This window comes from Xiphias gladius, chromosome 24 (assembly GCF_016859285.1).
Source record: "Xiphias gladius isolate SHS-SW01 ecotype Sanya breed wild chromosome 24, ASM1685928v1, whole genome shotgun sequence".
NCBI classification, from domain to species: Eukaryota; Metazoa; Chordata; class Actinopteri; order Istiophoriformes; family Xiphiidae; genus Xiphias; species Xiphias gladius.
Genome location: NC_053423.1, coordinates 10,029,674 through 10,045,537, shown reverse-complemented (window position 1 = coordinate 10,045,537; position 15,864 = coordinate 10,029,674). Strand labels below are relative to the sequence as shown.

General features: G+C 44.6%; 2 protein-coding genes across 3 annotated transcripts; both read right to left on the bottom strand.

Moving 5' to 3' along the window:
• Positions 1 to 5,262: 5,262 nt before the first annotated feature.
• Positions 5,263 to 7,508, bottom strand: hoxa1a (homeobox A1a). The gene is made up of 2 exons (XM_040121762.1): positions 6,733 to 7,508; positions 5,263 to 6,347 (listed from the first exon to the last, which is right to left on the bottom strand). The coding sequence occupies exons 1-2, from the start codon at positions 7,337 to 7,339 to the stop codon at positions 5,968 to 5,970; spliced, it is 987 nt and encodes a 328-aa protein (XP_039977696.1). The 5' UTR covers positions 7,340 to 7,508; the 3' UTR covers positions 5,263 to 5,967.
• A 3,407-nt stretch (positions 7,509 to 10,915) lies between these two features.
• Positions 10,916 to 13,450, bottom strand: LOC120786839 (homeobox protein Hox-A2a). Of its 2 annotated transcripts, XM_040122551.1 has the most exons (3): positions 13,338 to 13,450; positions 12,628 to 12,829; positions 10,916 to 11,978 (listed from the first exon to the last, which is right to left on the bottom strand). In XM_040122551.1, the coding sequence occupies exons 2-3, from the start codon at positions 12,716 to 12,718 to the stop codon at positions 11,257 to 11,259; spliced, it is 813 nt and encodes a 270-aa protein (XP_039978485.1). In that variant the 5' UTR covers positions 12,719 to 12,829; positions 13,338 to 13,450; the 3' UTR covers positions 10,916 to 11,256. The 2 variants fall into 2 exon arrangements, with proteins under 2 accessions (XP_039978485.1, XP_039978484.1); XM_040122550.1 differs by lacking the exon at positions 13,338 to 13,450 and having other exon boundaries at positions 12,628 to 13,206.
• Positions 13,451 to 15,864: the final 2,414 nt, after the last annotated feature.

Genomic DNA, 15,864 nt, shown 5'->3' with positions numbered 1-15,864 from the left:
CGAGGTGAGTTCTGCTGCGTGGCTGTTGACGAACAGCGCTCCAGTCAGCGTTTAACCTACCACTTGATCCCTGCTTCTTCTTTGGTTAACTCTCTTAAATCACAGCTACCATCGTCTAACCAACATCACAGACATAAATAGAAGCAACAGGACAGACTGCCACTAACCACATGATGTCATCTCTCCTCTCCTTCCCCTCCTTCTCTTCCTCCATCATACTGTCAATCCCTCCATTGGCACTGTCCCTTTATCGGCACATGGAGACGCACATCTGTCGATGGAGGAATTCATTTTGGCTGCCAATCACGACAGGGGAGTGGTCAATGAGTGCAGACGTGCCAATACCTTGACTACCCTGATGAGTGACTTCTGTCCGTCTGCCTCTCTGTCTCTCTGGGCTTCTAGCACTTTCGGTCTATCTGTTGTGGGTTCACTAATAGACGGAAAGTCAGTCTGAGTGGGAGCAGAAACTGTTTGTCTCACTATTTTCTTTTGATTTTTACTGTGGCCAAGTGTGTGTATCTAAGGCGGAGTAGCACAGCTGACCATAAACAAACCACAGCTAAGATTTATGTGCAAAGGCACAGCTTGATCAGTGCAGGTGTCACTCCGGAGGCCTCGAGGACAAACTGACTATATTTGTGTTCATATCTCTGCACCTTTCATTTGCATAATGTCCTAGGACACCTAGGATTTCTCTATTATAATGGAGCAATGAGGCTTAGCCATAAAAGCTTTGGTCAATAAGATTTGATGCCAAATGGATATTTACCCCGGGTGGTACAATGATGGGGGCTCCTGTAATTACAGCTCTCTGTAAAAGCATTCTTGTGTGCTTTTAAATCCCTCTATTTTCCTCATACTAGATAATTCTGTTAGAACGTTATGGTCCTTTCCTTTGTCTTTTGCACACAGACAAATAAACAGAGAGAAATGAGCAAATGAAATCAAGGTTAGACTTCAGAGGCTGAGACCTCAGTTTGACATTGCAGGGGTGACAGCTTTTGAAATGTATTTCCTCTCTGTTTCTCCCTCTCACCCTCTCTTTATGTTTCTCTGTCTTTGTGTGTGTGTGTGTGTGTGTGTGTGTGTGTGTGTGTGTGTGTGGGAAGTGCACGCATGTGCAAACTTGTCCCTGACCTTAATATCCTCAAGTATATGTATTTGCATTTGTTTACTAACAACCTCAGTACAAATATCTTGTTCTGTATATATTACTGCAGCATTTCTGTGTGTGACAGTGTGTGAATGTGGTTCTGATATAAATACCTGTACCCTCTCAGGTGGTGGCCTGTAAATCCTACTGTCAACTCTGCTTCCTTTTCCCTGTCTCAAAAATCCTCTTTCTGCATCCACTGATACTGTTGGAGAAAATAAGTCACATTATTGCAAGCTGCTTATTCCCTTAAATGCTTTGAGTCAGTCTTAAGCAGCACATGCATCGTGTCCCATCTCGGTGAAGGATTGGCATTTCATTTTGCCTAAGACAGAAACTTTAGCTTTACCCAAGTGAAGCACCTTGTTAAAAGTGTCTCTTTTACAGCATGGATGCCGGCTCAGAGCAAAAAGATCAGAGGAGGTGAAATGGTTTCTGACACCCTCCAAAATACAAAATTCATAATCACAATTTTACTATTATGATATATTCCTTAGCACTAATAGAAGTTCATTAAGATTATTGCTGTGTTTTAGCAGAAAAACCTAAAAATAAAAAAATGTATCAAAATACGATTTAAATGTAATGTTAGATACTTGGGAATATTATTATAATTATTATTTTGTAACTATTGTAATGCTTGCAAAATGCATTACCCTTTCTCAATATCAAAATTAGGTCGCATTTGTGCACAAATCTAAAAAATATGCGAAGAAATACTAATTATAAAAAAAACTTCAGAAAAATTGTAATTCAGAAAAATATGTTTTTTTAATGAGGCGTTCTGTCTTTCAATGCTTTATCCGAAATTAGTTTTTGCTAAATATGTAAATATATTAATGACTGAGCTCAAATCTTCAATTGATTTAAATATTTTAACACGACAATACATTTAATTTTAAGTAAACTCTATGCATAATTTTAAAATTAAAAAAAAGCTGTTGTTATGTATTTCCCCAGTTTTTCAGGGGAATATTCAAATTAAAATATAGATAAATGTATTTGAAATAGACGTTCACTGTTTACCTTCATTTCTGAAGAAAGGGGTAAAAATTCTTCCACAGGCTGTAACTATTATAAAAGCTTAAGCATTTGGGTCGTTTTTTTTTTTTCATATGTAGTATTCCAGTCACTATCATGGCACAAATGTCTGCTTGGCACAAGGCGCGCGTCTATTTTAGGCCACATCAAGGACGCGCATCTCATTTCTGTGTCACCTTCTTAAGTCAAAAGCTTTGAACGTCTGTCCCTCTTTTCGCAAAGCTTTAATGGTTTGTGTCAAACATCTGTCATCGTCCATGTGTTTATCTGAGGGCCTTAATGGGAACCATCAGCCGCGCGGGACCAGATTCTGGCAGTGGGACCGGTAACGTCCTAATTTCACAAGACTGAGGTCATTTTAGCATTTAGCACCCTGTGTGAATGTGTTTTGGTCGAACAGCCCGTCGGGGCTGGACTGTGACTGCGTTTGTTGAGATGCTTGTTTGCCCAGTCCGTAAACTGCTATTCAGGTTTGGGTGGTGCTGCGACAGAAAGCTCGAGCTGACCTAGGGTTGACCCCCGGGGTTTCTTCTGAAGATCAGCTGCGTTTCTAATCCAGTCTGTGTGGCTCCTGCAAAGCGCACGGGGGCCTGGAGGAAGAATCGTAGGGCTTAAACTTCCCAAAGATGGGGTCCTTGAGGTTCTTTAAGGGGCTCTCCAGAAACACAGATAAATCTTTTAATTTTGCTAGTATTTACTTTATCCAATAATAAACACAAATGGACTAGTGACTGATTAAAATGTGTAAGAGGAAGGCAACCTTTATCATCGGGTTACTCCGAACTCTCTAATACAACTTCTATTTTATCTAAATTTAACGAGATTTAAAGCTTTTATCAGGTTTTGACACACACGAAAAAAACAAAAAAACAAAACTGAGAACTGGAATCTCCGGCCGAGTTTGGGGAAATTTGTAATTACGAGCAAAATGGAAGGACACCAGATGTGTACGTTTAGAGTGACATCTGTGGAAGTATGATATAAGTTGAGGTGCTGATTAAAATTTTGTCGAGAGTCTTAAACAAAATCCAAATGACTTTTAAAAAACGTATTATCCCAAATAAATATGCATATTGGACAGTGAGGTGAATATGTTCCAAAGCCACTGGCATGTTAAAAAAAAATTTGATGAGTTCTCGCCATGAAATAACAAGTTGTTACAAAGTTGTTAAAACTTAAGCAAAATGTTTTTAAATCCTTTCTTTGACTTTTAAATCAGTCTAATAGTAGCATTTTAAAATATGTATTCCTTTGTTCGAAATAATGTTAGTTATAATAATAATTACATTATTTTGATGCAGCCTTCTAATCCATGTAAAAAAAATCTAATCCGTGTATGATGTCCTCGACCTGTTAGTCTAAACTTTATCAATAGCCCTGTAGAATAATCATTTTAAAATGTGTTAAATCATTTAACAAAAAAAGCAGAAATACTGATCTAATCCAGAACAGCAATTAACTTTTCTTTGTCCCTTAAAATGTTCAAACCAGTATTTACAATCCCCTATTAAAATTGTGAAAATTTAAATATATATATACTACATTAGCATTGATATAAATTACTGCCAACCTTTTGAAAGTCAAGATTATAGAAGGCTTAATATCTTTACTATTTTTTTTCATATAGATAGAGGATATAAAAATCCCCTGTCTTCATTGTTGCGAAAATAAAAGATACTCGTTCACCTCATTCTCATCCAGATTGGCCTGAAAAACACAAACAGGCTCCTGAGCAACAAGTCTATGGACATTCTTCACTATTTATACCGAAACAACTCCCCTATCAACAGAATGGGGGTGTCTGCAGTTACAGGCTTCATACAAAACGACCTTTGTCCTGGACGTAGAAAAACAAAACCTGATACAACACATCCACGACATCGAAAATAAACTGACTAGAAGGGAGATGAGTAAAAGACAGGCTGTCTACAGAACTTACTCTCCTTTTCCACTGAATCAGACAGAGCAGCCTGGGCTGCAGCCTCAGGTCTCCGCAGCTCCAATAGAGCAGCTCCTTCGGGTGGATCCAAGGTAAAGGTGAGCGTCGCTCATTAACCGTGGCTCTTCCGTCGTTTTTTCTGCCCTTTCATGGTAGGATGGACTCGCATCCCGCACACCGGGAACTAAAATAGCAGCCGAATCAGGAGACACCTTTTCTTTAGTTTGAAAACGGGGCGGATGATATAGGCTACACTGAAAACGACAGAACAACAAAACAAACACAACACTTCCAGTTTAGACACCATTCTATTATTTTATGGAGCGGTGTTGATACACATTGTCTTATTTTTAATGCAAATTGTTTCAAACGCAGTGTGATTGACATTTTCTTAAAACTCATTATTTTTTAAAGAGCAGATTTAAAAAAATCCGGCGTGGCTTCAAATAGTAGCTCTCGGTAAAGCAATGGTCGGTGTGGTCGACTGCATGACCTGCGCTGCTGCAAGTTTTCACTGCTCGTCTCGTCTTCAGGTGGGGATGATGACACCTCCACGTAACCCGGGGAACTGAGGTGTTTAAGGCTGACAGGGCCAGTGGGGCCCCAGTCCTGTCGCTAGCCAGACCTCGATGTTTTGATCAATAAGAGTTTCCCTTTTGTGTCCCCCTCGGTAAGCCGAGGGCTCGATGAGGTTGTCAACACAAAAGACGCGGGCGTCCGCGAGCTCATCTCCTCCGTGGATAAACATGCCTTTATAATGCCAATAACTCTTCACCCCAGGGAGGGGAGCGCGCACGGCCGCATACATTTGGAGACTCTGCGATGCGTCAAAGCGACACGTGCGGCTTCTCAAACGGTGGGAAAATGGACAGAGCTTTGCTTTTCTCCCCCTAGAGCTTCAAATGAAGGCCTGATGGGTGGATTTGAGTGGAAGATTTGCGTTAAAATAATCTGAAAAGTCTCTAATCCTGTCTCTCCCAAGACTGTCCCCTCAGCAATGACACAGGAAGAGTTTTTAGAGGTAAACGCACTTTAATACACATGTTTGACCCGTAAACGTCTCTCTGGACAAAACATTTTATATGTGCTCCACTGGATTAAATAGACAACAGATAAAAGCCTGGAACATACATTGCCATCAATGACCGGTTCTCCCACTGATAAAACTCAGCGCCCCGCTAATAATACATGAAAGCATTACGCATCATGCAAATCTCACACAATAGACACTCAGACAGTCGCGACACGCAGCCTCACAGGCCTGAAACACAGAGGTGACAGTGATTAAGGAGCTACTGTAACAATGCACTCTATAACGACTAACTAACGAGGTCATCTCGTTGATTGTGTGATGTCTAATTGACGACATCCAGTGCAATCAGCCTGGCCGTGGCCCTGACGCACAACTTTGGCACATTTGAGGTATTTGTTTGTGTGTGTGCATCTTTGCGACTTTACACTGGCACATTCAGCAGCACTAGTCAGGGGCAGGAGTAAGGAAAGTACTGGATATCTTTTGCACCATCATAGTCGTAGACCAACGCTTATTTAACGTCAAATTTCAACAGGAAGTGGGCACATTTTCAACCATGACCTACATTTGTTTGGACAGCAATTCTCTGGTTCCTCCAAACACAATATACAATATAAAACAAATCTATAACCCACAATGGTCCATATTATTGTCCAAAGTTCCTAATAGTGCATTAACCCGTTCTTAATGTTCACATAAGTTACCCATCAACCAGAGTTTTGGCTTTGATACACTGGGCATGAGCTTTGGTATATTGAGGACGCCTGAGGCCCAAAGAGGTAAAGAGGCAGTTGATTCTTAACTGGAGGAGTAAGGATCAGCCCCCGTGGAAGACACCGTGGAGGACGTGGGAGAAGGAGTAGAGGGGGCTGAGATAGACTTCTCAGATGTTGCATCATCCATCTTCTCTTGAATTCTCTCTCCCTTGTCGCAGGCTGGAGCTTTGGCCGGCAGCAGCCCCTCCTTCTCCCGCTTCTTCTGCTTCATCCTCCGGTTCTGGAACCAGATTTTCACCTGAGTCTCGTTCAGCTGCAGCGCAGCGGCAATCTCTACGCGCCGCGCCCGGGTCAGGTACTTATTGAAGTGAAACTCCTTCTCCAACTCCGTTAGCTGCTTGGTGGTGAAGTTGGTCCGCACCGTGTTCGGCTGACCCCCATAACCGTACTCCCCTGACCTGCCTGCAGACAGAGAAACCAATCACTGTGAACTTGCAAAAAAAAAGAAAAGAAAAGAAAAAAGAAAGGCGATATTCTGCATGTTCTCTACTCAGGACACACACTATTAGAAAACTTTTGGCTGGTAGCAGTCAATATATGTCAGCTACTTTGAAACATCGTGTAATATAGTCTATGTATGGTGTATATATATGTGTGTGTGTGTGTGTGTGTCATAGGTTTAAAATAACACTAAAAAATAAAAAGTGTCAGACTTAAAGTGTCAAATCTGAACTCAATAACTTGGCTTTGGCTGCACTCGTGCTCACCTGAGAGCTTGGATCACTTATAAGCCAGTTTACAGACATTAAACTTTGCGCCGTTGCCATAGGCGCCACTTGGCACCCACCTGTTTTTGGTGGGTTCCTCTTGACTTTCATCCAGTCGAAGGTCTGTGCAGAGGATGCACCCTCAGACAGAGGTGAACAGCAAGCCTCCAGGTGAGCTGCGTGCAGGGGTGACAGCGGGTTTGAGCACCCTGAAAAGGGGGCTGCTTGCTCGTGCCCGCCGCCGTAGGCAGCGTGGGCATACTGCAGCTGGCCCAGGGGGGCGGCACTGTAACCTTGGCGATGCTGGGAGACCACGGAGGAGGAAATGTTACCGGAGTACATCAGTGGGCCGCACTGGGGAAATCCAGCTGTGGAGTCTACTTCCTGGTTGAGCGCGTAATTGTTATACGTAGCACAGAAACTTTGGGGTCCGTAGCCGGAGCTGCAGGCCGGGTGGGCCCCGTAGGCGAGACCCAGGGAGCTCGCTGGAGACTGGTATGACCCCGGCTGGTGAGGAATGCCGTCAGGGGAAGCCCTGCTCGCCATGAAACGGTCATCCGCCCCGCAGTTATTGACAGTAACCGCGCAGGACTGGAAAGTTGTTATCCCGTGGTCAGAGTGGAAAGCCCTGACAGAGCATGAGCCACCTTCACCGCTCATCACCGAGTAGTCTAGCAAGCTGCTCATTGTAGCATTGTTCTACCGGGACCGTCCGCTCTACAGACACCCTCTGATCTCTTCCTCTCTCCCCTCTTACCCTGAGTGACCGTGCCAACCTTTACCTACACTCTGTCCTTATCAGAGGAGGGAGGGGGGCGCACGGGCCGATATCAATGAACGGGTGCTGTCACGTGGGCCCGGGTCAGCCAGTGAGGCACTTGTCCTTATCCCCGTAGCCGGTGACAGATTGCTGTTTGAGTGGCTATTTAAATTCCAGGCGCTCGTCGATCAAGGTGACGCGCGTCGCCACTAATGTATTGGCCGAGCAAACAATGAGCTGGGAGGCAGACGGCGGTGGACAGCTCCGGGGTCGCACGAAGAGCGGGGAACGGCAAACACGGCGTCTTCTAACCCCCGCTGGGCGCTCTCCCGCCCGGGGACAGACTAACGTTTCACCCTGGGCGACCTCTCCATGACGACGGCCTAGCACTCTGACCTCAGGTACCCCGTTTTTTGACTAGAGGGAAGAATAGGTGTGTGTGTGCGTGTGTGTGCGTGTATGTGCGTGTGCGTGTTTGTGTGTGTGTGTGTGTGTGTGTGTGCGTGTTTTTGTGTGTGTGCGTGTGTGTGTGTGTGTGTGTGTGTGTGTGTGTGTGTGTGTGTGTGTGTGTACGCGGTTGTGCTTGTGCCCTCCGTGTGTGCCTGTATTCGTCCGCGCACAACAGCCGTGCTGTCATATGTACAATAGTGTCATTCTCTCCTGGATGGATGGATAGCTCAGTTTATGTGTGTGTGTGCGTGTGCGTGTGCGTGGTGCCACTGCCACAGGCTATCTGTGGGCTATAGGCGTCCCATTCCGATGCGAAGTGTTTCACGCTTTAACACTGTGAAGGATTTGCTCAGCAAATATTGTCACAGTTTGACAGTGAGGGAGAGGCAGGAACGCTTCACTCGTGACACAGAGGAAAAAGTATTTCAGGTCGGTCAAAGAGCTCCTTTATAACTTTTTTCCCCCGTCAAGGTCGCATTAGAAATGTTTGGCTGCTTTTCCGTGCTTGCTGGGAGGTCACAGGCGATGTAACGACAAGACATCATATTAAACACTAAGATGATGCGGTATTAATTTTTTCCTCTCCCAGGGTCATGGGGTCTGCTATCTACTCGGATTTCATCCCCACGTGCATCCATTATGCACGCATGGTGATCACATGATCTGATAATTCGAGGCCTAATGCGCGCATATCGCCCGGGGTGCGAGTGGTGCCCGATTATCCTGTTAGGCTCATCAAATAAAGCTGCTGGAAAAGTGAATGGCCACGGAGAGCAGCGCCGGGAAGGTGAAGACAGGGGGGAGAGTGTGCGTGGGAGACTCGCTGCGGCGATAGCGAGAGTCCAGGGCCAACCTCTCACTGAGGAAGGAAAAGAGAGGGGAGGGGAGAGGGAGGGAGGAAGGAAGAGAGGATAGCATCGAGAGGTGAGCGCCCCCGCTGGCGGTATATGGTCAAACACGCAAAATGTTCATTGTGTGTATTGACATATTATTATATTGCTAGATAGATAGTCCGAGACGTTTGAGGTATTTGAGTGTTTCCATTTCACGCCACTTCATACTTTAGCTTTAGTTACTTTACTTTTCAGATCAAGATTTTAGATTTTGAGGTATCGCTACTTTTACTTAAGGAAAGGATCTGAGTGCTTCTTCCACCACTGCTTTTAGGTTGAGATGTAAATATATATTTTTTTAAAAAGTACATGGGAAAATATATAGACAGGACTGTCCTGATACGTAAAGGTTTCATCTTTGCAAGCTCATGGGAACTTGCAGAAATTGAAGAGGTGGAGCAAAGTTCCCACCAGTGAAAAAAAAGCGCAGTGGGGTCAATACTAGCCCCCCCCCACCCTCCTATCCTGTCTTCCCAGATGCCTCTGCAACAGTAGTGAGTGGGCGCAGTGGACCCGGCCTTGCTTGCCTGTGGAAACTTCGCCAGGCCTTGGAGTTTTCTTTGCTCTTTGTGTGAACACATGTGCGCAGAAAAGGCGCGCTGTCTCGGAATGATTTGGTTACACTGGCCCCGTGGTTAGTCTGGAGTGCGGGAGCGGCCCCTCCTTTCTACCCCCATACCCCATTCCTTAAACACACACGCACTCACAGTGACACACAGACTCCAGTTTCCCAGAAGACTAATGCTCAGCCAGTCGATGGGCTGCTTATGGCTTCCAGATTATTCGATAAACCGCCGAAAGGCTCGAGCTTATGAATTTTGCACGTGTAGATGAGCTTCTGAATCGATCCGCACAGGCCGGTGTCGCAACCGGTGGTTTTTACTGTTCCTCGTACACAAAGCTGTCAATGTGAAATCCCCTACTGAGTCAAACTGTGTATGAGCTAATAACTGATTCCTATAAATCAACTCAAGCGCAATACAATGGGGCAAGACCACTCATAATCCCTATATTGAACTCCAAGACGTTCTAGTGCAACACTAACTGCTGCTCCAATCATGTGGTAAAATCCCCCCCCCCCCAAAAACACAGAAAAACTCCTGATAAATCCAGCCAAATGTTGCATAACGATCCTCTCTCTGCAGCACAAGCGAGCTATTCTTAGTAAATCTATGTCTGAGTAAAATGAAATGCAGTGCGCAAGTCGTCTGTTTTGAGTCCGGGCTACTTTTAACACGCGGGGAAAGAGTGCAGCCTCAAAAACCTTGAGCAGGCTGCTACTGCTGCCGCTGTCGTCGAGCCATGTGTTTAAACAAGCTATAAAAATGAATTATTACTAAACGCATGCAGAGACTCAGCCCCTTTTTCGCCCAAGAATTGGGGAGTCCCATATGAAAATGTAAGTGGGGTTTTATTTGTGCACATTACGCCACAATTGGTCTCCTTAATGTCCGTCTCATTCATGCCACGGAGTGATTTATGAGCTCCTGAAGGCAAACACGGCTCGGGTGTTTGCCTGCAACATGCACACAATGTTAAGAGGCCTGTCATGCAAAGATCCGTGCTGGCGTATTTGCTACTTCTTCTTTTTTTTTTTTTTCTCTCCTCTACTAAGTGTGAAGTCTGAAGGTGGACGCAGAAATAATTTATATTAGTGTTTCTGTGGGCAGCATAAAATAGTCCTAACGTTGCTGTGCAAATGTAAAAGTTTTCAAAAGTCATTTCACTAAATTATTGGCATCACTAGTTTGTAAATTAACTGCTAATTTACAGATATTTTATGGTCATTTAACTGGTAAGAATAAAAAAGTTCTTCACCAAAACTCCAAATAATAAAAAAAAGACTGCCTTTGCATTCATTTGATAAAGAATCGGGCTATTTTATCTCTCAGTAAAAATGTTAAAGTAATAAGAATTATGTGCAAATAAAATTATATGATAAAAGTGCAATTCAAACATGTGTGTGCCTTCACAACTCGGTGCGGGCTAGACTATTTCTATTCATTGCCAACCTGTTGGCAAAATTTGCATAATGTCTCTATCTTCCTATGTCCTGCTTCTTTTATTTTGCATGTTTTCTACATGAATAATTCAAACAAAGAAACAGAAATTCAGTCTGTAAACAGAAAAAGAAACGACTCGAAACACCAGAAAAAAAGATTGTAGCAAGTTAATTGTATTCTAACAAAAATATCCAAGACGCTGGAAGCTATACAAAAATAAAAACGACCAGGTTCCATAGGCCTAATATTGTATAATTATTCACATACACTCATAATTTCCATTCCGAGAGTGATCAATTTTGTTATGGTAATTACAAGCCACGTTTGAGTTGAGCTACGTCAGTGATTTAATTTCATCCTTACCTTGAATTAATCGTCAAGTGAAAGATCAACAGAATAAATGTGCCGAATATACAAATAACATCAGAGTTAATACCATCGTAGCCCGATATTTATTGTACCAAAAAAAAGAAAAGAAATGATTGTGACTGATTTCAGTTAATAGTTCAGATGCTGCAGGTCGATTGTAGTGAGGGACTCCGAGAAAAAATAGAAACTGTCCGTAGAAATGTCCACGGGGCTGTCCAGAGACTCTGACAAGCTCGGCGAGGCCGCATCGGAGAGCTGTAGGCAGGAATCCGAGAAGGGCTGAAAATCGTGTATAGAAACATCCAGGGCCGGGGGACTGTCGCCATTGTCCGGGCCAGATGCCGAGCCGGGGCCTATTGTTGTCATGCAGCCCGGAACAGTGGGTGACGGGTTGGGAAAATGTTTCAGATTTTTGTCATTGCTGCTCAGCGGCGCAGCAGCAAAGCTCATGGACTCTGCATTGTGGAGCTGCTGTGCGGAGCTCAGAGAGTTGTTCTGAAAGGAGCAGGTATCTCTCTCCAGCAGGGCTCCGCTCCGCTCGTACAGGGGGCCCTCGTCCTCCTCGTCGCTGTGGACGCCGTCCTCGGCGTCCGGCCCTTTCCCCTCCCCGTTGTGGTTCTCCTTGCTCTGGGTCTGCCGCTTGTGCTTCATGCGCCGGTTCTGGAACCAGACCTTGACCTGCCTCTCGGTTAGGTCCAGCAGAGCCGCTATTTCCACCCTCCTCGGCCGGCACAGATACTTGTTGAAGTGGAACTCCTTCTCCAGCTCCAGCAGCTGTGTGTTGGTGTACGCCGTCCTCAGCCGACGAGAGCTCCCTCCTCCCCCACCGCTCTCCACGATCTCAGGCGAGCCTGGAAAATAGGCACAACGGTAGCGTGGGATTAAAAACGCAGGACACAGCAGTTACATAACCCCGCCGCCCGTGGATCTAACATTAAGGCCATCACAAACCACTAGAGAGTGGCTCACGGCACACTGCAGCAAAATGGCCGCTGGTGCTACTGACCCAGGCTCATAGCTCGTGCACCCTTTATCTCCAAGATCATTGCTGCATACAGATACCCATCAGATTGTGTTACACATAAAAAAAAAAAAAGAAAGAATGTTCAGCGTGGACGTGAAGCAAACACGATGCATTAAAAAAGCAGTGAGATCCAGCGTGGTGTGGGATACTAATGAATGCTCCAGCTGCCCTCCTCGGCATCGGCACTCCATCACTCTTCATTACTGTCACACATCAAAACTCTGCCACGGCTAGGGGAATAAATCATCTTACATCACCAAACTTTACCCAAACTTTTTTTCTTTTTGTGTGTGTGTGGCTTCAAACACAACCACAACAAAACAATGATCATAAATCAGTCAGGACAATAAGCCTCTAGGCTATTTGTGTATATATATATATTTTTTTTTTTTCTAGGAAAGGCCTGTGTACCGGGCTCAAATTTAGCAACAGATAGTGAGCACTTTTTGTAGAAACCACTGCAGAAATCAACCCACCTTTCGGAGAGAAGCACACGGGTCCATTGGAGATGGTGGTAGCGGTGGAGGTTGGCAGGTGGTTCCTCTTGGAGGCTTTCTTCTCCCGCATCCAGGGGTACTCCGGGGGTAAGGAGGCGGTGGGGAGCTGGCTGCATCCGTCGGGGCTGTGTCTGGGCCGGCCGTGTCGCGGATGGCTGCCCGGATTCAGGCTGGGGATGGTCTGCTCAAAGGGAGGAGGAATCAGTGTCGGGCGTGAAAGCGTCGAGCTCTTGATTGATGAACTTTGAAATGAATCAGCGACAGGGGGGAAAGATGTCAGGCACTCAGCAAGCGACGGCTGACTATTGATAAAACCGCTCTCTCGCTCGAATTCGTAATTCATCTCCGCTCCCTGAGAGCCGAGGAAAGTTTGCAGGCGTATTTTTTATAAATGTTGCGGCTCAGTGAGGACGAGAAAGAAAAAATCATTTAAAAAAAATTCTCGTGGTGGTGTTTTTTTTTTTTTTTTTTCTATTTCACTGATTACGGCCGTATGGGGACCGAGCTACTATTAAACTATTGAATTCATGGAGACAAGGTTGAAATTGGACCGAATTGCCTGTCACATGATTACCTCTGCCCAATGACAATTTGGGGTTTAATCAAAAGAAGCCACTGTCTGCCTGATTGATCCAAAAACTCAGATGAAGAACGCCTCGCTCAGCTGGGGGACGACTGTTTTTATTTACATCTTTGTCCGCTCAGTTTATCCTCCTCTCGCCCTTCCAGTCCGGTCCACTAAGACACAAAATGTGTTTTTTAAGAATGGCTGACGCTCACTATTACAGGGAAGGAGCCCAGCCTAGGGTGCGCGGATTCGTGCACTCCTCTTTCTCGTATTGTTTGAGGATGTCAGTAGAGAACGCCCCCCACCACAGACACACACACACACACACACACACACACACACACACACACACACACACACACACACACACACACACACACACAGACACACACACACACACACACACACACACACACACACACACACACACACACACACACACACACACTTCACGCCAGTAGCTCTATTCATATAGGCAAGAGCCAGGCTTCAGAGGTGAAAAAAAAAAGCCACACACCCCAGAAACTGATATTGAGACTTCTCGACAGACACAAACCCCAACAATCCCGCCCGCTCAGTGAGGGCGGTGACTGTGGACTCCGGAATAGATGTGATTCTTCAAAGGTGCATAATCATGAAACATGCAGGGCATCCATTGACATGTGTTGCAATAAAAAGCCAATCCATTAAGTTAATACTGACGGATATGACATGTTCAGACACTTCATCCCGTAACAGCAGTTTAACATTTATAGCCACAGTGCAGAAACTTACAAACAGATACACACGCTCGTTTACATGCGCGCTCACAATCACTGTTGTTTTAGTATAGGTTATATGTGCGTGCTGGATGGATGTGATATTAAAACATGTTTTTCGTTTATTCCAAAAAGGTCGATTTCATAAAGAGGTCGTGCGCGCCCATGGGCTTGCACATACCCTAAAATACTAGATTAAACACAAACGCACTCTCCGTTTTGCGATTGCTAATAGTCACAATTTTCGATAACCGAAAGTTGTCATAATTATTACCTTCTTTAAGATATTATCCTAATGTTTGGGATGGCCTCATGTTCATGTTAAAAGTGGAAAATCCCCAGGCAAGAGCAGGGTTTGCTGGGAGGTCAGTAGCGACAGTGCTGAGAAAGGCTTCCCACTGTATTTCCAGTATCAATTCTACCTGCAATTGCAATGGAGCAAACACCAACACTGTTATGATCGACCTCTCACAACGAATCCATTTGCAGTGTTATTATGTAGATGGAAATGTTATTGAATGGCTCATCCCTGGAGTGTTTGGTTTTGTAGCTCTTCCAGAATAATCAGTGAAAGCACCATTTGGGATATTTTTCGTCATTACATGTTGTATTTTCATTCTATATATATATATATATATATACACACATATATATATGTATGTATATACATACATACATACATACACACGTATATACACATATAAGTATATATATATAAGACATATATATATGGCTTAGTGAGTAAGAGACAGGAAGAAGAGAAGTGGTAGGCCTCTCTCGGTTTGTTGCTTATATACCAAACAAAGAGTCCTGGAAGCCTGTGCGCGATCAATCTTACTCGCCAAAAGGTCTGACAGCTTGGTGCCCTCACAACACATTTAAGGCTTCTAACTCTCCCCCGGATCAAATGCAGCCAGGAAGCGGCGAGAAACACTGGCCACTCAGATTAGGACCAGTTTCTGCTCGCAGTTATACCCGGGCTGTCGCTGGAGGGATGTTTTAAAAGATAAATAAGAATCGAGCTACACGAGATGCGACCATTTCCTTTCTGAGGAGGCGGTAATGCGCCACCGGTGAGTAGGGCGAAGCAGCTTCTCCACCTGGCTTTTCTCTTGTGAACCGTGAGTGCGATTTACGCAACTACATGCATTTGCCGTTTTTGGTGGCCATGCAGGGTTGTGCGCAGAGCAGACTGTGTGGTGAAGGACAGAGTTGCTAGGGGAAGAGATGGATGGCTTTTTTGGAATTACGCACAGGCTTTGTGTGCAAGGAAAGGAGTGGGTGGCGGCATTTAGTGGACCCCGGCCTCTCCTACACACTTGTCTTTACAGCAGGATTGATTTAGGAGCACTTTCCCACGGACGGAAATGCAACGACAGAAATACAAATCCCTCTTTCGGTTAAAACATTATTTGTGTGCTACCTGTGCATGGCGCATATGGGTCAAATCAGTGCCCTGCTGGGTTGGCGTGTGCATGTGTGTGCGTGTATTTCTCTGAGTGTGTGCGTGCGTGTCTGTCTGTGTTGGATGCAGAAATACTCCGTGCATCAGCTTTTTTTTTTTTTTGATTTGACACACCATGGTTCAATTGTTCTAGGTTTCCCTGCTAACCATATGTCAGGGCTAGTAATGTCAGTGTCCCCTTATATCAATCAGATTGGGCTGAAAATGAATTCTTGCTTTAAAATCAGTGAGAACAAATAATACTGCAGTCCGCACAAAGGCATAACATAATCAAAGACGGAACGTGGCACAAAAGGTTTTTCTAATTGCAGAAGGTAGAAAAGGTAGAAAACTCTCTGAGCATGCTTAAATAAAAATAAAACGGCGTTTTCTTTCCAGAGAATTTTAGTAAATTACAAAAAACAATATAAACATTTTAGCTTCAT

Bases quoted from the DNA above. Each gene is read 5' to 3' on its own strand.
- LOC120786839 (XM_040122550.1), bottom strand. From the start codon at position 12,991: ATGAATTACGAATTCGAGCGAGAGAGCGGTTTTATCAATAGTCAGCCG. The intron at 11,979-12,627 runs GTGGGTTGATTT...CCTATTTTCCAG, and splicing joins CGTGTGCTTCTCTCCGAAAG to GCTCGCCTGAGATCGTGGAG.
- hoxa1a (XM_040121762.1), bottom strand. From the start codon at position 7,339: ATGAGCAGCTTGCTAGACTACTCGGTGATGAGCGGTGAAGGTGGCTCA. The intron at 6,348-6,732 runs GTGGGTGCCAAG...CTCTGTCTGCAG, and splicing joins GAGGAACCCACCAAAAACAG to GCAGGTCAGGGGAGTACGGT.